Source organism: Phlebotomus papatasi, chromosome 1 (genome assembly GCF_024763615.1).
Source record: "Phlebotomus papatasi isolate M1 chromosome 1, Ppap_2.1, whole genome shotgun sequence".
NCBI lineage: Eukaryota > Metazoa > Arthropoda > Insecta > Diptera > Psychodidae > Phlebotomus > Phlebotomus papatasi.
In genome coordinates, this window is record NC_077222.1 from 4,652,212 (window position 1) to 4,675,375 (window position 23,164).

The window sequence follows — 23,164 nt, forward strand, 5'->3', positions numbered from 1 at the left end:
TTTGCTGTATTCAAAGATTAAATAGTTTTTATAGCAGTTATGTTTAGCATAACCTCAAATTTGACACTTACTTCTTAGCTAAATAAGAGCTTAATATTGGTTGGATTTTTTGATGTACAGTAGACTCTCGCTAATTCGGCTCTTTTAAGATCGGGCTACTTTTTTTAATTCGGGCAGCAGTTACATTTGAAAAAACTTTGTTGTAATTTATGAAGTTTAATTATGATTATCAAATGAAGCAAATAAGCTGAAATTTGCTATGGTTTGACTTAGTTTTGATATGATTTTGTATTATTAAGGGATTTTCATTATATTTACAATGTATTTTCAGTACGTAAACTCAATATGTGCATGCGGTGCATATGCAGATGAATAAAAAACCGTTTCATTTCAAAAACTTTGTCGCCCGAATTTCTCTCTAATTCGGGTGACATTTTGGTCCCAAATGCCCGAATTTGAGAGAGTCTATTGTATCAATCTGAGAGAAATATCGATAGTATAGTCCTGTTTGTTATATTATGTAACCTGAGCATCCATCAATAAATTATTATTATTAAAATATTGTATCCAAAATTGGAATAATTTCTGGGTACTCAGAATTTAAGCGTTTTTAGGTTATGCTACATCTAACCTCACATTTAATGATAACTCTTAAGCGTTTTCAAATAGACGTTGCGATAAAATACAAATCCTTTCATGAGTGCTTTAGTGAAATAGCATCACATAAGGTGATTGTTTTTCATCTCCATCCTCGTCCAGATGATTGTGAAGAGGCATTGGCTCCATTGAGAGCTCATAATGAAATGGAAGGGAATTATAGAAACATTTTGTTGTCTCCTTAAGCCAAGTATGGGTAGATTGTAATCGCAATTTTCTCATTTAATTGGTCAGAGCCAAGTGCATATTCGCACATACGCCAGAGTACCGTATTACGTAGCAATTGCATTTTGTCGTTGTCATTATCTTCTTTTTAAATCCCCCTTCCGCACTCCACGCACATCTTTCCCTCAATGGGCAACAATAACACCCAACATCACCCAACAAAAGCCACCACAAATAGATGCAAAAAAAAATAGCCGAGGATAATGCGGTGAAGAATAGGAAATGCTCAATTGAAAATTGCTAATCAAATTGGTTTTCTCCTTCTTCTGCTTCTGTTTCTGGGATCTGCCTGTGCAAATCCCAGAGAGACTGACAATATGTGCTAAAAAGCACTGAAATATTAGTTCAAGAGAGAGAAAATTTCATTATCTCTCAAACACAAAATATTCATTGAACATTCAAGATGTAATAAATTCAATCGATTCAATTGATTCAGGTGCTTTTTTTTCACCTTGTGAGAACTTGTGGCTGCACTTACCTGTAGAAATATCTCGACGACAATGTGCAAAATGTGCGTTGGCATCCGTGGTCGCAATAAATTCTCTAATTTTCGATAACATCGTCCAAGTTTAGAGTCAAGAAATCAATTAACAGGTTGCTACCCACTTTCCAGGAGATAACACAAGGCGCCTCTACTGTTCTCTAGACGGGGAAAAAAGATACAATTTACTAAGCGCAATTACAACTTCTTGCCACCTCGCTGAAGGTCAGCAAGATTCTATTACGAAGGTTCTGCCCTTTTCTACATACGTTTCAATCAACCGACTTTTATTGGGTATCTAATGGTTGAACATCTTAGTAGGGAGCTTTATTTTACTTTGTAAGTTATTTTGAAAAATAATTGAGAAGATAATTATGAGTTTCTGAGAGCAAGAGTGGGCTATTTAATAGGGAAATACATACCGGATAGGCGCCTTTTGCTCTGAGCATCCCATATTAGAACCTTTCAGAATATTCGCTGCAGTGTCGTATTTCAGTAAAATATTGAAATTTTGATGTATTAAAAAAATACATTTTAGGGACTTACTATTCAATCTTGACAATTTTTATTTAACGCAAGATTTAACGTCAGTACTTCTAATCTTCGGTAGCCGTTGTTCCCCATTGAAAATAATTATCTAAAGATGTTTTTCTCTAAAACGGCTCCAGTGATTTCTTTTATATTCGGGTATGTTTTAGTTTTTTAACTATTTGTGTAGAGGTAATCCATGGAAACATTTCGTCCAAACACACCTGTGATCGAAAAAACTTTCGACATATAATTTTCGGAGGTCAAAGTTAAACCACTTTGAAAGGTCTGTTTCTCAACAGACTTGCTTAAATTTGGATTTTTTGGAAAGGTTTGTAATTTACGGACACTCAATGGGTCAAGTGGTAGAGCACTCGCTCTATGATGCAAGTATCACGGGTTCGACTCCCCTTTAGGTCACCAGGAATTATTCTGGCGTTAAAGGTGTTCGGATTGCATCCAGTGAGCTTCACTGCACTTGATTCCACGGGCATGGGACTGACAACCTCAACCCGTACAAGAAAAAAAAATGCATTTCTAGAAATCCCCTTGTGGGAAGGCTTTGTTCCTTCATGGAATGTTGTGCCAGCATTATTATATTATTATTATTATTATTGTAATTTACAATCCGATCCACTGGACTTAATCGATATTAAATCAGTATGACTCTTATTTTGTACGAAAATATTTATTTATTGATCGTACATCAAGGGGTAACTCATGTTGAGAAACACTTGTCAATTGTCACAGAAATGCTTTGCGAAAGTTAAAAAACTCACTCTGCATCGCGAAACTCGAGAAACCCAAGATTTGCATCGCGATACCCGAGAAACCCAATTTCTGCATCGCGAAACTCAACCCGAAAATCCCAAAAATTCCATCGCGAAATCCGAGAAACCAGAAACCCTTGTCAGAAAAAATGGAAATGAGTTACCCATTGTCGTACATAGTTTTTCGATCTAGAAGTTAAACGGTAAGAGATGTCGATTTTCGGTGTATGGTGACACCCCCGTGAATCTATATTTCCTATGGAAATATTTCCTCCTTTTCCCATTACTCCCTGAATCACCACCGAAACCATGTTTTTTGGGTGTTTCTCGAGATCGGCTACAGTGACTTCCTTTACTTTTCAGTATGTTGTAGAGGAAATCAGTGTTAACATTTCGTTCAGAGACATCTAATGACAGAAAAAATTTTCAACATCGAATTTTCGGAGGACAAAGTTAAACCACTTTGGAAGGCTTATTTTTCAATCGATTTGATTAAATTTGGAAAGCAAACGGAAAGTTAAACGGAAGTAAACTTTTATGGACAAAAAACCGCGTGAAAAAATATATCATAGCTTTATCTGGTGAGTTCCAGCATTTCACCATCTCGTTCTTTTGGATATAATTCGCATTTTTTAGGTTAAGACGTACACAACCTTAAACTTTCGAAAACGGTTGCTTTTCAAAATATCAAAAGGGGTAGGAGTTCCGTTTTAAAAGAGTTTTTCGGAACCGAAAAAGACCCGCGGATTAACTCCAGTGACACAGTAAAATTGCATATCTGCAGGAAATATCTTTGGGATAAGTTATGGAAGCGCCCTGATGTAGGCAATACATTTTCTGCGCCAAATTTTCAGCCTATTTTCAGCGCCAACGATTTATAAGAAATGCATTTAAAATTTACCGCGTGAAAAATATGCATACATTTAGGGGCAATTCAAAATATATAATATTTTATATATGAAATCCAAATAGTGGGCAATTCATATCAAAGTCTTCCAGTTCGTTTTCTCTCAAGCCGGAACTCCGTGTATTTAATATTACTGCTCGAACTCCACGGAGAGATAAGTATATAACAATCCCTCTATTATTTCACCTAACCCCCCAAATTTCTACCATCAACCTCCTCGAGACCACTTTTGTCAACAATTTGTCAACAAATCTCCACGAGACGATTTCTGAGAAATGTGGTCACGCTGTTTGTCTGTCTGTCCGTCAGGCTGTCGCCAGCTCTAAAGCCCAAACGGTTAAAGATAGCGATTTGGGTCCTTCGGAGTACCTCCCCATTTGACCATGTGCGAAAATACCGTTGAATCATTAATAATCATTCCTATTCCTTCATAGCCGATAACTAATTTTTATTTGGAAATCAATTCTATTACTTTTAAAACAATTTTGGAGGATCCTTTAAGTGATTTACGAATTGGTTCAAATCGGTTGAGAACCGGTAAATTGAGTCATTAGTTCAAGGAGTTCGAGCATTTCGCAAAGCCTAGGACGCTTTGCCACCCCTTTTTTAAATTTGATCCAACAGAACTTTACGATTTGAAATAAGTTCTGAAACAAGTAAAGAATAAGATTTTGCATTTTTCTGTAGAAAGTGTTTAGGGTAACGTGTGGTATTTCTGGACACTTTTTAGCACTTTAAAGTTTCAAACAGCTTAACGACTTCTCAAATATTTTTTTTCTTTGTTGATACATATATTTATGTGCCTTATGTTATCCAGAATAAGATTCCTATCGAAAAGTGTTGAAAAATGTATCATTTTAATACAAAATAGCAAAAAATGTAAAGAAGTAAGAGTGTTATATTTCGGGACAGTTGGGTATTTCAGGACAGACTAAAGTCGCTATTATGCAAATAAATTACACCGAGCCTGATTATTCACCTTTAAGTAGAAGTTCTAAATTTCACTCTTTCATAAAAATTTTGTTTAAATTTCATTTTTAAAGTGACTTAAATCGAAAAAAACTAAGCACTGTTTGTGTTCACATCTGCAAAATTGACCACACTGAAGGTTTTGTAAAAAGTGAAATGTGACATTCACAATTTACGCGTATTTCACGCTTTAAATTAAATAAAATTTCAGAAGTTTTATTTTTTTTTTACGTAAAGAGCTTAGTATTTCATATAGAACTTAAAAATAATTACAAAACAAATATTTATAGGATTTTTGATGTGTTCTAAAATACCCATATTAGCATCGAACAGACTGGGCCATTGCTCTTTTAATCGATTTTCAAAGAAGCAATGGAGAAGTGAATATGACACCTTCATTGTTTTCGATTAGATAACTCACTGAGAACAGCGCCATCCAGTGTAAGTAAAATGTCCAAGGCGGGAAATATTTTCAATTGTTCAAAACAATGTAGTTCACATTATTCACATGTATTTTATACTAAACTTTAATTTCACTAAGCCTAGACTCATTTTAAATGTATTTCAAAGGTTTTCACAAGAGTTTTATGAGTAAAATTTCCTTTGTTTTGATTTTTCCTTGCATCAGCTGATTTCGATGGTGATCGATGAAATTTCGAACAATGAATTCAAATAGAGAATGTTAACGGACTATGTGATATGGAATTGTCAAGAAAAAGCAATTGACCGGGCAATTGCTTTTTGCTTTTTGTTCAAGGTATTTAAATTTGGCTAATTTTACTAAAATATCATTTTCTTTTTACAGTATATTGTCTCAGAGAACGGAAAAAGATCAAATTGATGCAAAAATTGGTTTGATGCTGCAATTTTCTGAATATTTTTTCCACGTGTAAAAAAGCAATGACCATGTAAAATAGCCCAGTCTGTTCGATGTGATTATGTCCCGAAAAGTATCTTGTCCAGAAATACCACACGTTACCCTAAGCAGAAATATTTTTTGTATTAATAAAATGATATTTCTTGACAGATTCTATTACTAAGCTACTGATACACTTTTGGAATTTGCTATGCTTTTTAAGCATTGCGCCATTTGTTAAGCATGTTGCAGTCAAATTAGTTGTTAATTTAAAAAGAAAATCACGTGATTGTATGATGTTTTGCATTTTATTGAAAAACCATTTACGAATATTTGTGACCTAAAATAGAAGAAGTATTTAGAATATTTTCTTCTGTTTCCCACATTTATCAGTCTGCAATAGAATCCACGAATAGAGATAAAACAAATTTGAATTTTAAATTTATACGATGAAATGCATAAAAGCGATATTTCGGGGGGAAAAGTAGTCTTCTGAGGAATAATTTCAAGATTGTTGGGGAGAGAATGTATAAAGGTAATCATACAAAGCCTTAATGAATTACCGTGTAATATTCCTTTTAATCCCCAGTGTCACAGAGAAAAAATTATAGAAAATATTTTATATGTGTGCTCAAGAAGGCGATTCTTTTTTTTTTCCTTTAATCCTAAACCATTTTACATAATTGCTCAGAGGGTGGGCAGTTGTGAGATTGTGGATATTTGTTGTAAATTAGCGCCCCAGGATATCCTCTCAATCTCTCTTTTTTCTTCAAAACTCTTCTACAAATAGTTCCAAGAGAATTGAGCTTGAATCAAGAAGAATATCGATGAACTTATAAATGATTCATAATCTTCTGTATGGTCTTCCTCATTATTGATTTCTTTCATCTCATGGAACTTCTCTATTTTTCTGGTATATAACCACAAAAATCTTCATAGGATTCCCCAGGCAAGAATTTTCATTGTTAAACTTCCACGAATTTAATTAATTAGCAACTTTATTGGAAATTAGCGAGAAAAAGCACCTTCAATCATTTGTTCAACATTTTGTTATATTTTTATTGGTGCACGAGTCACAGTGGGAAAAGTCCAAAGAAAGAAAAGAACGATATAATTTTGAGCGTGTAATAGCATGGGAAATAAGTAACATAAGAAAAAAAGATTTAAATAAAAAGTCAAGATGAAAAGAAAGAAATCGCTGAATGGAGTTGCAAGAAATAAAATCAGGTGGAGGAGGATTTTTGGGGGATAATTTGCTCGCTTGCTCTTTTTTTTTGTCGTTCGACAATGCTTTTAAGAGAGGTCACAAAAAATCTCCCCTTTTGTCAAGAAATTGATTTTGCATGCAAGAAATTTTTGGCCAGAGGCAGTACGAGAGAATTCCTTTGCGTGTAACCCCAAAAAGGAAAAGCTCAAAAATAAGTGTGAGAGAAATTGTCTTCAATTGTTGTGAGGATTTCTTTTGCATAAAAGAATTTATTGCAATTTGATTTAATGAGTTGAAAAGTGGATGGCTGGCAAAAGATGATTGTGGCTGGAACAATTGATAAAAGAATATTTTTGGGTTCTTCCCACAAGGCTCAAAGGTGTTACTTTTTGTGCCATAATATATATTGAATTGGAAAATAAATTTGCTTTTAGGGTTTTGTACCATGGGTTACTCAAAAAACTCTCTTCTTTAAGTTTTACTGAGAGAAAATAAAATTTAGTACACTTGAATTGTCGGAAAGTTCTCTAAATTATTAAAATTCATCCATTTATATACCCATGAAGCTTCTAGTATTTGATGCTTTAAAACCTGTAGACCTTAAAATTTTATGTAGTTTAATTCTCACACATTGAACTCAAGTTACTCTATAATCGTACATTTTAAGGTCATTCTTACGTTAATATGTCATATATATGACGATTTGTCAAGAAATCGTCGGTTGTGTCTACCTCTGTCGTATCTGCATTTCTTTTGTATCTGCATTTGGTGCAAGCTACAATACAGACGTCCCCACTTGCGTAAAATGCTGACACAAAAGAAATGCAGATACGACAGAGGTAGACGCAACCGACGAAAAGTCTAATTTTTTTCGTTTTTAAGAACAGTTCGATTTAAATTTCAATTTATTGATATATATAATTGCTTTGAGCTAATGCTATTGAAAACATATTTTGGAGATATAGAGCATAAGAATTTAATATTTCAGTTATAGCGGCCACTGCCGTCTTAGCATTGGTAACCAACCTCTAGAATAGGAAAGTTAGAAAACTCTTTCTCAGGTTGTGAGAGCGATTTGCATCTTCTGATAAGAGTTTACAAAAAAAAAATATCCACAAAAAAGAAAATACAAAATGACGAAATGCTCGAATTCGTGACTTAGATGCTATCCCAAGAAGCAAAATAGCTGCCTTATAGAACCAAGTATTAAATAAGTCTTTTAGTGCACTTTTAAAAGACTTAAAGTGAGAATTTTCTGTTGAAATTCCTATAGAAGCTCTTAAGATCCTTAAGAGTGCGCCACTTGACTTATAGTAATCTCAGTGATGGAACCAAGAGCGTTATAAGCAAATAAAAAGATTTTTGGTTCTATAGTGCCTTACTTCAGGAATTCTACAAGACTATATTAAGAAAAAATTGCTTCTTGGGATACCTCAAAAGTACTTTCGTATCATTTGCCGTTTACCGGATTTCAACCCATTTAAACCGATTTGTAAATCACTCAAAAGATCCCACAAAATAATTTTAAGATTAACAAAATTGAGTTTCAGACAAAAATTAATTATCGCTTTATAACCGGTTCATTATCGGTTCACAACCGATTTATAAATCACTCAAAACGCTGCGAGGAGTAATATAATTGAATTCTGAATAAAAATTAGCTATGGGTTATGAACCGGTTCAGAACCGATAGAAATTAGTTCAGTTTTATCGGAAATTCCGAGGCCTTTCCAACGAATCCCAAACATGATACTAATTCGAATGAGAAATACGCTCTCTACACTGTAAAAACTTTTGAACACTGACCAAAATTTTTGAACAATTATTCTTTGGAAGATTTTTTTTTAGAACAAATATGTACCTGGAGAAGATATTTCATTCTTTAAATATTTTTTCTTTGCGGTTTTGTTACGAAATATAGTGACAATTGTGTTAAAGTTTTCTTTTAGAATCGTTTTGATACGGTGGAATATCTACAAATTTGAGTCGATTTCGTTTTACATAAATTTGTTCCTAAAAGTTGGAAACGTTGGAACTGAATAAAGACATTTTGTTCCCATTGTCGGGAACAAATTTGCGTAATTTTAAAGATTTCGTCTGTCTCGTCTAACAGTTACGGCCTATACTTCAGTCGAGATGGATTTCGGTGGCGAAAGTCCATAAGGAAAATCAAATAAATGTCAACAGTGTTTTATATAGATGTGTGCATTAGACTAAACATAAAAACTGATACAAACTTAAACAATGGTACAAATTGAACAATTTCGCAGGTACAAGTTGGACAGGGAATTTTTTCTTGATAAAAATAGTACTAAATTTTTATTTGTATATTTTTTATGCTATAGTATTATTATTCGGTTCTTTGTACTGCAAATAAAGTGAAAATCGATTCTTTATGAATATGTTTTATCACATAAAATCTCATTCAATTGACAGTGTAACTTTTCACCTTCGAAAAATTTCATCGATCGACCATTTTTCCAAAGAAAAACATAAGAAGGATGATTTTTGTCTCTCAGTTTTGTTGACATTTCTTAACAATTTTCGCAAATATTAGTGGAATACAGTGTTTAATCTCGATATTAACGGTACGTAAAGGTTTCATTTGATATAATTACTTACTTTATGAACAAAAAAGTGTTTTTGTGAAACATGAGCAAAAGTGACAATTTGGACACCCGGAGATTTGATTTTATTGCAGAGGTTTTCTTACTGTTTCAGATGGATAGAAACACAAATATCTGTGTGATTACATTTCTCACTATGGTTCTATATTCTATAAGGTTCTGGCAAAAAGAGGTTAATAACAGTCGTGTGTTCAATACGTCTTTAATACGAGTGTTCAATACGTATTGTTCAAATTGTAAACTTCCCCTTGTTCCAAATTGTACCAATCCTGTCCAAATTGTATTGTTCTCCATTCACATATTTTTCATGTGTTTAAGAACTTTTGGAAAGGTATTTAAAGAAATTTCACTAAACAGTAATATTATAGAAGAGTCAAAGAGCAAATTTATGTATGTTCTTGGAGAAAAATATATTATTTATGTTTTGAAACTTGAGTCAAAAGCTAAGCCTCTGGAAATTGTTCCAAATTATATCACTTTACCCTACAAAATCATATGCGAGTGATGGCAGCAGGGCAGGAGGGAAATCTCGGAAATCTCTAATTAAAAAAAAGCGAAACCATAAATATTGTAGCTTGAAAAATGCCACAAATTTGGCGTCCTCCTCGTCACGATGGTGGCTTTCGGAACAAATTCATTACTAATATTGGGTGTCTTTTTTGTGTTTCTCTTAGAAGGTACAAATTTATTACAAAAATTTTCGGTGTCCATGGATGAGCTAATTTTTGGAACAAATATGTGCCGAAATTACCGTGTAGAGTCTTTTTAACTTTTGACCTTGAAAAGTCGCTATTAGGAATGATTCTACGGTATTTTCGTTTAAGGACGAAATGTCCGCCTGGGTAATCTCTAAAAAAAAACATATCTAAAAGGAAAGGGGTAGGGGGAAAATGATGAACATGTTAACTTCTACTGGGGAATTACGAAGTGCTCGTAAAGCAAATAAACCCACTAAAAAGTTTGTAAAAGTTTGAACTATTTCACAAACAATCTTCGTATAATGAGCATTTGAAGAGAATTTTTGTTTTTTTACGAACATTTGTTTCTCTATTTTTGTTTATCTGGCTAAATTTAACAAACAAATGACAAAATTTTAAGAACTTCACATCAAATTTATTCACTTAGTTTTTCCTAAACTTGGCCCCTTTCTTTTGAAAAAAAAAACTTTTTATAATGAGTTATTGCAAATTATAAGGGTCAATCCAAATGAACCATAAACACAAAAGAGTCCAAAAAATGAAGGAGAGATGTGAATTCTCAAAATATTTCTTCCCTCATTATTTATTAATAAATTTTAGGTATTTCTTTATATATTTTTTTTTTATATTGTCATCGCGAATTCCTTTTGCAAAGCGACTTCTCGGGAATCCTTGCACAAAAAAAAATGGAAAAGCGGGCAAAGAAGATCGCGCGACATTTTTGCAATGTTTATTGACAATGCCTTGGCAGGGAAAAAATGATGACATAAAAAATGTTCTGATTTACCAATAAATTATGCAAAGAGATCTCTTGCTTCTTTCACTTTGGCGAAGTCTCCTTTTAGTCCACAATAAATTGTCAATATTTATATGGTAGTTCCATAAATAAAATGTCGCCAAGACTTTCAAACGACAACAGATGAAATCCAATAAATTATCTCCAACTTGAGCGCCAAATCAAAAGAACCTCGCGCTTATATTGATTTATTCAAATTTTTCCCCTGTACTTCGTGTACACTTTTGGTCTCTTCTATTGCAACTTATGTAGATGATAAAAAAACGTATTGCCATTTGCATAGAAAAGTGTTGCAACTCACCTGTTTCTCAGTTGCTGCAACAATTTTTAAAGATGCTGGTTTTTTTCTTGCTCTGTGCAGGATCCAAAGAGGCAGCATTCACGTACGCGATTGCAAGTGCGGGTGCTGTCCATTCCATTGTGGCAGCTTGTGCCAGAGGTAATATATCACTCTGTGGCTGTGATCGAACTCCGCTGTCGCAGCAGAATCAGGTAATATCACAAAATTCTGCAAGATCTCACACCTTTGAGATAAATACCACCCATAATTATCTCAGGACTGGAAATGGGGTGGATGCTCAGCTGACATTGGGTTCGGGATGAAGTTTGCTCGGAAGTTTCTGGATGCCAGAGAAATCGAAGGTGACGCCAGGAGCCTCATGAATCTGCACAACAATCGTGTGGGCAGAAAGGTAGGCTCCTACAAGATCTCGCGTAATTGTCTGAATGGATGGAGAAAATAATGATCAAAGTTACTCACATTTTAACATCTCACCTCTAATTTTGTCATTCACAACTCTCTATACTCTTCGTTCTTTTACGATTGGGATCCATTAGCATAAGATACTGGCCATTTAACCCCTTTCATTCTTCTCCTTATTACACTTCACACCAATTAATTTTACTGAATATTGCAGTTGGTGAAGAATCTCCTGCGAACCGACTGCAAATGTCACGGAGTCAGTGGCTCTTGTGTTATGAGGACGTGCTGGAAGAGTTTACCAACACTTCGGGCTATTGGTGATCTCCTCATGAGAAAGTATCACCGTGCACGACCCGTAATGACAATTCAGGATCATGGAAAACTTGTTCTGATCAACAAAAGGTGAGTTTGCTTATGCGACTATGTTGTCTGTAGCTTAAAGTCAATCATTTACAAAGATGATCAAAATGATTAGGGGAAAGTACTCTTCCTTCGAACGTCCATGCCTTCGAATAATGTGAATTTTCTTTTATTTTTCCTAAGAGATTTACACATTTCTATTAAATATTAGTTAGCTTATCATCAATTGTTGATAATTCCGTTATAATTTAGTGTAAATCTCTTACGAAAACCAAAAGAAATTCATATTATACGAAGGCATGAGCGCTCGAAGGTAAAACACTTTCCCCTAAGTATTTCTCCCTGTAATTTAGGCAAAACTATCTTGGTATTTTTTCGTATTTAATTAATCATAGCTCTGTTTTTACTGTACCGATTTTAGTAATTTGGGGGGCAAAAGAAAGGTTTTTGAATTATCGAAATGACTTCAGTCATTTCAGAAGTCAAATTTATGTAACTAAGATCAATTCATAGATTAGAACCAGGGGCATGACATTTCCTATGTTTCCCATATGTTTCTAGCGAGCCGAAAAAACTTTTGAATTTATTAGCTCTTTTCTGTCATTGTAGAATGAATTAGCAAAAAATACTAATACCAGATAAGAGCCAATTTAATATAGAATAGGCAACCGAAAACCCTAAATTGGGTACCTGCGTAGTTTCGGAGATATCTCGTAAAATGTGTACGAAAACAGGGAAAAAATTACACTAAATCCGGTATCATTTTTCAGAGCTAATGTCACCCCTTTGATTAGAACAGTAGAACAGAACAAATTTTGAATAAAATGTCAAAGAACACAATAGAGTTTTCGACTGTTATATCATTGATTTAGATTTTAAAACGGAATAGTCATATATTTTTTTAGAATTTCACTAAATTTGATTTTAGTTAAAAGTGAAAGTATTACCTTATACTCATTCTTTAATTCAATTTATAAATTATACTCCCTCCGTATCAAAAAAATTCGCACCTTTGGGGAAAAATTGAGAATTAAGGAATGGTCTCAGGAAATGTTTTTGTTATTCGTAAATATCTTATGTATGAACTACCCTCCATGTTCAGCGCGAATATTAATGTCCTACCGCGATAGTAAGTTGAGATACAAATGCGTTAAATGTCATTTTCTGCATATTTTTAATGAGCTCCGGTAAATGCATAGAAAATTTGACTGCAGTTAACGTTACAGTCTAAGGTTTCTTAAAACTTTTAGAGTATAAGGGGAAGCAATAGTTAATTCCGTTATGTCATTTTTTATTGCTCAAATATTGCAGAAAAAAAGTTTATCATTGTGAAACCGATAGAAGGTATGATATTACGTCATTGGCGTACATGAACGAAATGTTCATATGGACAATATCTAAAACATATTTAGAAACAAAAGAGATCCTTTAAGCCGTTTACCAAAGAAATTAGTTTTTAGAAAAGAACTGGAGGAGTGGGCGAAAAATGATGGATTTAATAGTGATTCAGATCCAGATCCTAGAGTTTATACATGAGTGGACCCTCGAATATTACAAGTTTCTATCTTTCATCGTTAAACATCTAAATCGTTTCAATCAGATGGAAAATAAAACACGGAAAATGAGAAATTTCTAACATTTGTTCCTCAATTTACCATCGCGGCTAAACCCCGATATTAGCACTGTGCATTGACAATATTTCATACAAGAGATATCTTCTAGTATGTAAAATATTTACCTTAAGACTCAATCCCTAAATCTCATTTTTTTTTCAATATGTGCGAATTTTTATGGGTCAAAAATTTTATCCAAAAGCGCTACTTATTTTGATACAGAGTGAGTAATACTTTACATTGCCTGATATTTAAGATAATACTGCCAAAGTTTTATTGCCCCCAAAAGTTCAAAACATAAAAAAATAATTTTTTTCTTAAGTTTATTACTGTTGTTATTGTAATGCCCAACGCACAATAACTTTTGTTTGTAAACATGTTTTCAAGATTTCCCATGAGAATGAGCGAGATGACTAGATCTAGATCTCACTCACTCTCATTGAAATGTCAAAAACATGTTTACTAAACAAAAGTTATTGTGCGTTGGGCATAACATTGAAATCTTATATATTTATATTGTAATGCAGTGCTTTTCAAATATTTTTATACACCCAAGTGGCACATCATGACAAAAACCGCATTACGGTCACGAAGATGCTGTTTGAACGTTTTTAATGTTAGGACAACAGTATAGGACTAAAATTTTGCTAGTTTAATTTCAATACAAATGGATGTAATTTTAGTTATTGTTTAAAAACAATAACAAAGTTCCGATGTCACAGTAATCTTTGATTGTGACGTGATTTACGATCGTCAAAACGAAATTTTAAAAGAGTGACAATTGAATATTGAGATAGAGTACATGGAATAATATTTCGTGTTATAATATTTCATATCGTCATGATTATGAATGCACAAACAGATTGACAAGCTAAATTATATCACGATAAGGTTAAATTTTTTTTAAAAAATAGGTGAAAAATACCAATTTCAAAGGTGCCCTATTTTCAAAGGTACTCCACTTTCCCCTACGACGAGTCATCAACTGAGTAACAAAAAAGAAAAGGTAAAAAAGGAAAAACCTGATGAGACCTTAAAGAAAAAGATATACAAACATAAGGAATAATAAAAAAAAATTAAAAGGAAATGTGGGGATTTTTTATGGTTTTTTCCAAGGATTTTCCTGAGAATTATCCTCAATTTTTTCCGATCTTTCCCGAAGAGTTCCCAGGGATTTATTTGAGAAAAGTCCCCTAGTTTTTCCGACCTTTGACATTTTCAGGGAAGTTCACGGGTATATCCCTGGGTAAAAGTTTTTCTCAGTTTCTCAGTTTTCCTCATCATAATTTTCGGGAAATTCCCAGGGATTTCTTTAGGAAAAATCCCCATTTTCCTGTGTCATATTATCAGGAAGATTCCCTAGGAAGTTGCGTGACATGCCAATTCAGCTTTATTACTCGGCCTCATCCTACTTTTCCCTAAGTACCCGTTGGAGAAATTTCGGTGGGGAAGTGATGACACTTCTTGGGGATATTCCTATGGAATGGCACAGATTTTTTTTACAGGGAGTCGTACTATTCTCGAGCACTTCGTAACCCGTCAAATCATTGCTCTACCTGCCGATTTTACTCGGAGGTTTTTTGAATTGTAACGGTATACTCTAGTACATTCAGAGGAAATCTGCAGATTTTCGGCAGAATTTCTGCCTGAAATTCTGTAGATTTTCGGCAGAAATTCTTCCGAAAATCTGCAGATTCTCGGTAAAATTTCTGCATAGAACATCTGCATAGTCTCCATTTTCTCAACAAAAATATTGTTGATTTATCAAGAAACTGTAGAAGTTTCAAAGAAAATGGTATGCTCTGCTTAACAAGCATTACCGATTAAACATTTTAGATAACTAAAAAGTTGCGAGCAAAAATACTAATTTCTTAAAAATCGCCAATCGAATGATACAAAAAAAAACACGAAACTTAGGTCGACACTGTGTTTAAAGATATCACTTCACTATTCTCTACTTATAACACGGCGTCGCAGAATTCTTTATTTTATATAAACACTGTGAAATCACCAAGAATCACTCTATTGAATTTTGCAAATTTCAGTGAAAAATATTCCATCTTTTCAGACACAGCTGTCTGGAAAGTCTGGAATGAAGAAAAAAATTTACAGAAAATCGGCAAAATATCTACAGAAATTCGTCAGAGTATGCACCAGGATTCGTCAGAAAATCTGCAAAAATTTCTGACGAATTTTGTCCCAAGCCCAAAGAAAATTCGCAGGAATATCTACAGATTTCTCGGTAGATTTTCGGCAGAGGTGTAGATATTTTCTGCAGAAAACTTAAAGATATCTGACGAAATTTCTTGACGGGAAAATATTTCTTTCTGTGTAGAAAAATATCCTTTTGACAAACTTTTAACAAGATTCATTTGGCCACTGATTTGACAAACTTTTCTTGACAAAAAGTACTTCTTTTCAAAGTACGTTTGATCAGAAGTTGGATAGATTTTTTTCCAATAATCTTTGTAGAGTAGATATTCAGGTAGAAAAAGAAATTCTTAAAATCTTGCAAGATTTTTAATTAAAAAACTTACCTTCAACAGGAGAAGCCGCATGATGGTGAATCCGCAGAAGGCCCAGCGTCCAAAGCGTCTTGAACTAGTCTACCTCCAGTCGTCTCCCAACTATTGCGAACGCGATACGAGCCTGGGCTCACTGGGCACCATGGGCCGACACTGCAATCGCACGGCTCGTGGCATCGAAGGCTGTGATTTACTGTGCTGCGGAAGGGGTTACAATACACACCAAATAAATCGTACCTGGCAGTGCAGGTGCAAGTTCCAGTGGTGCTGCCACGTTCAGTGTGACATCTGCCATGAACACTTTGAAGAGTACACTTGCAAGTAGCCCAAGCTCACAAGATTCCTCTAAACCACACACAGTATTCCTTTTTTTTTAAATATCAAAGTCCGCCCTGATCAAATACAGTATATAGCTCTCTTGAAAATTTCCCTTATCAGCGTGGAAAATTGAAGACATGAAGACTGATTAAAGTTTAAGATCTTAAAATTCATTTTTATCTGCTGTAAAAAAATATCTCGATGTAAAAATGTGTGTATAAAAACTCGATAATTTAATTCAATTAAATATCATTTAACCAACTCGTTTGTAATTATTTGCAGAATTAAGCGGAATTGTGGGAAATGTCTTTTTAATGCCACTTGCGATATTCCTAAAGAGCTTGGGATTAGATCTCAAATGGATCGTTTTGTAAGGTGTATGAGTGAAGTTTAGGAAGCACTGGTAGAATTAGTCAAGACACGCACCGCTCTGTGGTGTTCAAAAACTGTTTCCAAATTATTTTCAGAGATTTTACTCTCTTTGGGGACTTTGGAGCCCTGAGGAGAGAATTGAATGAGTTGGAGGAGAATTTCATGGAGCTTCCATTCAATTCTGTAGATTCTTCATCAGTCCCCAAAAAGAGAGACTCTCCCATGAGAGCTCAACGTAGCTCCAATTGCGCCGAATCCGTGTCTCTGGGGCCTTTTTCATTGATCCTCTCACTTGAAACACTCTTGTGTTGGAAAAGTGCACCAGAATCAGTTCGTCGTCGTGGAACAAGTGCTTTAGAGTGGCCAAAGAAAATTTAAGTGAGGCTCTGCTGGAGGTGAAAAAAACCCACATTTTCACCCCCAAAAGAACACACTAGAGCCCCCAGATTGAGCCTCCACGGGACATTTTCCACACCACGGACTCGAAAAAGTGTGTGGAGAACTTTTTTTTCTTCTCCCTCAGTAGCTGGAAGAAAAAAAAATTTTTGGTGGAAAAAAACTGTGTAAGCTGGAAAAGCTGGGAGTAGTTTTGTGTGGGACATTGGAGTGTACTTTAAAAAAGAAAAGTGTATATATCTCGTAGAAAAAAATGGGTAGTGCTTCGTATAGCCCCAAAATGGGGTACAATTTTCTGAGTTAAAAATAATGCCACCCCCCCTACCCCCTAAATTTTATAGCTTCTGGGCTGGGGGTCAGAAAAATTCCCACGAAAAGGAAAAACTCGGAAAATGTGCCTGTGAGTGAATTTGAAAAGTGCGTGAGCTGAGAATAAAAAAATTCTCAGTATTTGGTGAATTTGAAATCCCTGAAACAGTCAGGAAAAGCTCCTTCCGTGAAAGCTCCCCCCTCCGCCTCCCTACAAGAGAAAAATCACTTTCCCACTATGGACGACGATGGACTATAGCATTTTCCTCTGAGTCTCTGTTGGAAGAAAAAAAAATGTTCTAAAGGATATCTCATTGGAGAAGAAAAAGGTGAAAAACTAGTGAGAAAATATTCAATGTGAAGATAGGAAAATATCCACCATCAATTCTTTGATGTGGAAGATGAATTTTTCATAAATTTTCCGGATTAGTTAGGGATTGATATGTAGATAGTCATGCTGCAATAATTTAGTTGAAAAAAAAAGAAGGATACCGTACATTTTTCCAAGAGAAAAATAAGAAAAAGAATTTTCCACATTTCCTAGGCTAATTTTTTTTTCATCATCACTGGGGTGGAAAATCAAGTGGCGCCCATAAAATCCATTTTGTGTGTGTGGCTCGTAGTGAAAATTCCAACCAGCCAATTGTTATAGTGTATATCGATTCGTGTCAATTTGTGCCATTTCTCGCACTCTCCCCAACAATTCTCTCCTCTCTCTCTCTCTCTCTCTCGAATTTTCTCACTCTCTCGGGGGCACTTTTCCACACCAGGGGCCCCATCAGCCACCCACTAACCCCCCCATACTCAGCACCTTTCCAATGAAGGTGTAAAGCTCTCGCTGGCGCGTTGATTGGGCGCGCGAAGTGGACTCTTTTTTTTTTACACATACACTCTATAATTTTCCCATTATTCATCACCTCAGTCCATACACCTCCAATTTTCACCCAAAATCCTGTCATTCCCAATTCAATGCACTTTTTGAGATAGACTGCTAAAGCCCAAAAGTGTGTCATACGATGAAAAAGTGAAAAGGAATTATTAAAGATAGTGCAATGATTTTCTGGCTATTGAAAAGTTTTCTCAGAGGATTTTCCCAGTGGAAATCTTCGCTTATCTTTGAATTTGATAAATCCTCTTTTAGAAATCTCCAGGAATTATGGATTTCGAGAGACGTTTTCTTTGATTTTCTTTTCCTTACGGCGTTATCACACTTGCACATTAAAATTTTAATGTGATTCACATTAATTGTCGCTTGTGAACATCCAAATATGTTATTTTTGTCTTTGAGTCACTCAATATTTGGGGTTTTTCTATTTATTGTTAAATAAGTGGACTTATCCTGCAAAAATAAGTTTAAATTTACCTAAAGCATAAATATTTTTCACATTAAAAAATTAAAGAGAAAATCGCATTAATTTTTCGCATTAATGCTAAATCAATTTATATCAAATTTTGCGGGCCAAGTTTACCTTTTTATCAACAAATAGATCAAATTTTGAATATAAAGTTATTCAAATACACAAATTACACATTTGGATATTCAAATTTTAATATGCAAGTGTGATAACACAGTTAAACTTCGCATGCATCCAAGTTTTCAATTGTTAGGAGAAAACGCGCCACCTTTGGACGATTTATGTTTCACACAAATAATTTTTTTTTCAATGTGTTATAAATGAATTTGGTCCTTTATAATATTATACTTTAATAAATACCTAGTCCAATGCCTCAAATTTTCAGGAAAGAGCTTTAGTTGAAATCCATAAGGAAGATATAGAAAAAAAATTAATTGTCCGAAGCTTGAGTCGTCCGAAGGCAGCGTGCTTTCCCCTAGTTAAAGAGATGACAAGGCGTCCCAGCTTTGAGGAATGTTCGAACTCACAAGATAGAGCTATCCGTGTATTATCTTTTCGCATGCTTTTTGGGTACATGTACAGTACATATTGCCTTAGTATCGATTAAATTGATCGATAAATAAAAAAAACCATTCCGAAATAAGAAACTGCTTCAGAAAAGTAGGTTTAAAAATATATTAGCATGAGTAATAAGCGAACAAATGAGAAAGTAAATCCGTGAAAGATAAACCATTTACGGATATATTACCGATTCACTACTGATCACGTCCGATACAATTTCAAGATCTTTCAAAAAAAAATTCAAATTTAATCAAATCGGTTGAAAAAAGGCTCTCCAAAGTGGTTAAACTTTGATATTCGAAAATTCGATATTGAAATGGTTTTCGAAGATAGGTGTTCAAGGACGAAATATCCCGTCTGACACAGGGTAAGGGGGCCCATCTTTGAGCCATAATTAACACCCAGCTTTAGGCACTATTTTAGCCCTCATCGGCATGATCCGAGTGGTAGGCCCGAATTAAGGACTTGATTTTGCTACGTACATCAATGGCGGTGGAATGAAACTGTCAATTGCACATCCTGATTTTACTTTAGAATTCTATACAAACGATTGGAGCTACAAAGATAGTGATATATTTTAATTTACCAGTATGAACCATTTAACACTTTGGAAAAGCAAAACCAATTGTGTAAAAAATTGTCTTCTAAAAAACACTAACGAAAAGGAAAGAAAAACACGTATTTCACGATTGCAAACTTATTTTTTGTACTCACTATGTTCTTCTCTACAAGAAACGAACTACCGCATATTTATTATTATTAATAAAAACACTAAAATCACTCACAATCTTTGCGCAAAATTTAAAAACAAATAAAATCTTTTGGAAAATATTCCATCTTGTCACTGACAGCTGTGTTGCTCAGCAACATAATTTTCTTAGTTCCGCTGCTCACCACCATGAACGCAAAACAGTGTCCTTCATATATATTTAGGGGACGTTCTTAAAAGTAAGGTATGAAAGATAGGGGTTAATTCAGGCTATAATCCACGCTTATCTGGTCAGACGGGATTCGCCTAGACTACCTTTAAAACATATCCGAAAATGAACAAAATCGTTCGAAAGTTTTCAAAAAAAACCAAAAAACATGCTTTTGGAGGGGAAGGAGTGGGTGGGGGGAAATAAAAAAGACTGTTCTAGATAATGTTGACTTATGGGGGGTCGTCGAAGACCGGAAGTCAATATCTCTTACCGGTTGACCTCCAGCCGTGTCACAAATTGAAAAATATGTGGATTATATAACTGCTCTCTCTCTCTGAGTTCGGACAGTAATTTGCCAACTGAATGTATGATCGCATATTAAGTATGGCTTGATAAACTTAAAGCGGAGCAGATGCTAATCTTAATTATAAATACCTTCTTAATTTAAATGATTGTTTAATAGAAAAAAATATTTCGTAAAATTTTTCGTAAATGTTTGTGAATTTCTACTGAGGACTTATGAAATGACAGAAAAGCGTAAAGAGTTTGTAACAGTTTGTACTTTTTCACAAACTTAGTTCGTAACCTTGACGAGCATTTTTCCTTTTTTTTTACAAACATTTGTTCGTCTAGCAAAAATTTATTCTTTTGTTATGTTCACGTATTTTAGTTCTAGAAAATGTTTCTAGAAATTGGTATGTCATAAGGCTTGTAGTACTCCACGAGAGCTTTCCAAAACACGAATTTTTTTTAAGTTCTGATAATTAAAACCAGAGATATGGCTATTTGAAAATTGAATTTTTGACCCCTTCTAGCTCGGGTCAGGGGGATCGGGGTACCTTAAGTTTGGTACTGATCGAAAGCTCTTAGGCCCAGCTACAACATACTAAATTTTGAGATCGATCGATGCCATAGGTGCTGAGTTATTGAAAAAACAAAATTTGTGGGTGTTTCAAAATGGCGGAAGGAGGGGGGGGGGTGGATCTGAAATCATCTACTTCTAGCCGTCTATCGACATTTAACCTTGAAAACTCATCGATTATTTGTTTACACTATTATTTCTTGTTACTTTCCAGTGTAATTCACTTAATATGCTAATTTATTATGCAATTTCATATACTGCATCTTAATGTAGTTATAAAAGTTATCTTTATGTATTTGAACTTAATATACGATCATACATGCAAAACTAAAGAAAGAAAATTTGCTTCAGAATATTCAAATTGGTTTAGTAGACAATTATTTTTATCAATAAAGATTTTTATATAGGAGGTTTCTAATTAACATCAACAAGCTTATAAACTTCATAAAAAATATATATGCAGTAAATTCAGTTTTATGCATTCATATAAAGTTTTGCTATATAAAAGTTTAAATAAATATAATATTGAAAGTTTGAAAATGAAAAATATTTCACAGATGTGAAATGACTGTACACATTTATTACGATAGTTTACTAAAATTTGTGGAAATTTTAGACAAAGGACTGCAAATGAATAATATTTTTATGGCTTATTTTACTAACTTATAAATGCATTGTGAATGCTCAAACTTCTTTATCAAAAAGGTAGAATATTTAGAAGTGTTTTTTTTTAAGGTAATAGTTATGCCTAGCCTAGCGTACAATAACTTTTGTTTTGTAAACGTATTTTTGACATTTTAATGAGAGTGAGTGAGATCTATATCTAGTCATCTCGCTCACTCTTATGGGAAATTATGAAAACATGTTTATAAATAACAGTTATTGTGCGCTGGGCATTAGATTAGATTCTTTTTTTTTTTTTAAATTTTCTATTGTATATTAATATTTGCAATTATTATCATTCATATTTCTATTCGGAACACGGTCCAATCGGTTATGAACCGGTAATAAACCGGGTATAAGTCAATATCTAATTTTTATTCGAAATTCGAATTTTTTTCGAAATGGTATCTCTTCTAAGCTTTTTGGTCGACATATTTTTGACGAAAAATATAGTCATTTCGAAAAGCCTAGGAGCCTCTGTCACCCCTTTTTATATCATCACTGAAATTTTAACAACACAAACAAGTGCTAAATTGAGAATTATTCATAATTTCCTACTGATTTCCCTTATTAAGCAGCTTTCAAAGAAAATAAGTAAACTCCACAGTCTCTACCAATCAAGAAATTTTCTTTGACAACTTTAAGTTCATGTCTTTCATCCCCAAAAAGTTCTCGCAAAGATGCAAATTGATTTTTTGCGAAGAATATTCTCGTGAAAAATCTCGTAAAAAAGGAAACTTTACGAGGAAAATTATCCATTAAGACTTTTCCAGTGAAATCTTGTGTCCTTTTTCTATGGAGAGTGAGAGAGAGAATATTTTGGCATTCAGGCGTGCAAAAATCAATGTTCGCGAAAAACCGAAGGGAAAAGCCACGGAAAAGCGATAAATGTCGAATTATAGTTTTATTTGTCACATTTTATCCTTCCAATCATTCTTCCATGGAAACATCCTCTATTGATATCAGTGGAGGATCCTCGAGAACAAAAATAAGATTAAATATAGGAGGGTCTGGGTCAAAAAAAGAAAAGATGATTTGTGCAGGGAAGTGAAGAAATCAGCAGAGAAAATTACAAGTTCCCCCAAAGAAAACGGAAGATTCACAAAAATTACTTTGAGGACTTTTTTCCCATTTTCTTCTACATTCTACAGAGAAAATAAATCACAAGTGAAGGGAGTGAGGTGGTTTATAAGTGAAGGAAAAGTACCAGTCGAAGAACATCGTGAGAAAACATTAAATTAAAGAACGAGCAACGTGTGGATTTTCGGGAGATATGCCGCTAGAAAGTCTGACTTCAATTGCTGTAAGTGATACCATTATACATTCAGAAATTCTTATGTGTCCAAAAGGTATATGCAAATATTTGACTTTCCCATTTTCCAACCCTTTTAAATTGATGACCGAGTATTTTGGCTTCTACAAAATCATCCAATTCAAATAATGAATATTCAACTAAACTTTAAATATAGACATTTGATATTATAAA

The 23,164-nt window shown here is 34.1% G+C and overlaps 2 protein-coding genes and 1 long non-coding RNA gene across 20 annotated transcripts in view; 2 read left to right on the forward strand and 1 right to left on the reverse strand.

The window, feature by feature from the left end:
* Window positions 1–16,501, forward strand: part of LOC129798512 (protein Wnt-2) — a 57,135-nt gene extending 40,634 nt beyond the window's left edge. For both annotated transcript variants that reach the window (XM_055841708.1, XM_055841707.1), the window contains exons 4-7: window positions 11,083–11,213; window positions 11,279–11,413; window positions 11,639–11,826; window positions 15,944–16,501. In XM_055841708.1, coding sequence (XP_055697683.1) covers window positions 11,083–11,213; window positions 11,279–11,413; window positions 11,639–11,826; window positions 15,944–16,247 — 758 coding nt within the window. In that variant the 3' untranslated portion in view covers window positions 16,248–16,501. The remainder of the gene's footprint in view (window positions 1–11,082; window positions 11,214–11,278; window positions 11,414–11,638; window positions 11,827–15,943) is intronic.
* Window positions 1,409–16,000, reverse strand: LOC129798530 (uncharacterized). Its single transcript, XR_008751427.1, has 3 exons — window positions 15,935–16,000; window positions 11,023–11,443; window positions 1,409–1,524 (listed from the first exon to the last, which is right to left on the reverse strand). It is a non-coding gene; the product is annotated as an uncharacterized LOC129798530 (long non-coding RNA).
* A 387-nt stretch (window positions 16,502–16,888) lies between the features above and the next one.
* The window catches only part of LOC129798489 (ELKS/Rab6-interacting/CAST family member 1), a 71,834-nt gene continuing 65,558 nt past the window's right edge, over window positions 16,889–23,164 (forward strand). For 9 of the 17 annotated variants that reach the window (XM_055841651.1, XM_055841664.1, XM_055841657.1 and 6 more), the window contains exons 1-2: window positions 16,890–17,646; window positions 22,830–22,981. The gene's annotated coding sequence lies outside the window, so the exon portion shown is untranslated. Of the gene's footprint in view, window positions 17,647–22,829; window positions 22,982–23,164 lie in introns of all 17 variants that reach the window. The other 8 variants (XM_055841648.1, XM_055841663.1, XM_055841652.1 and 5 more) reach the window with 1 other exon arrangement.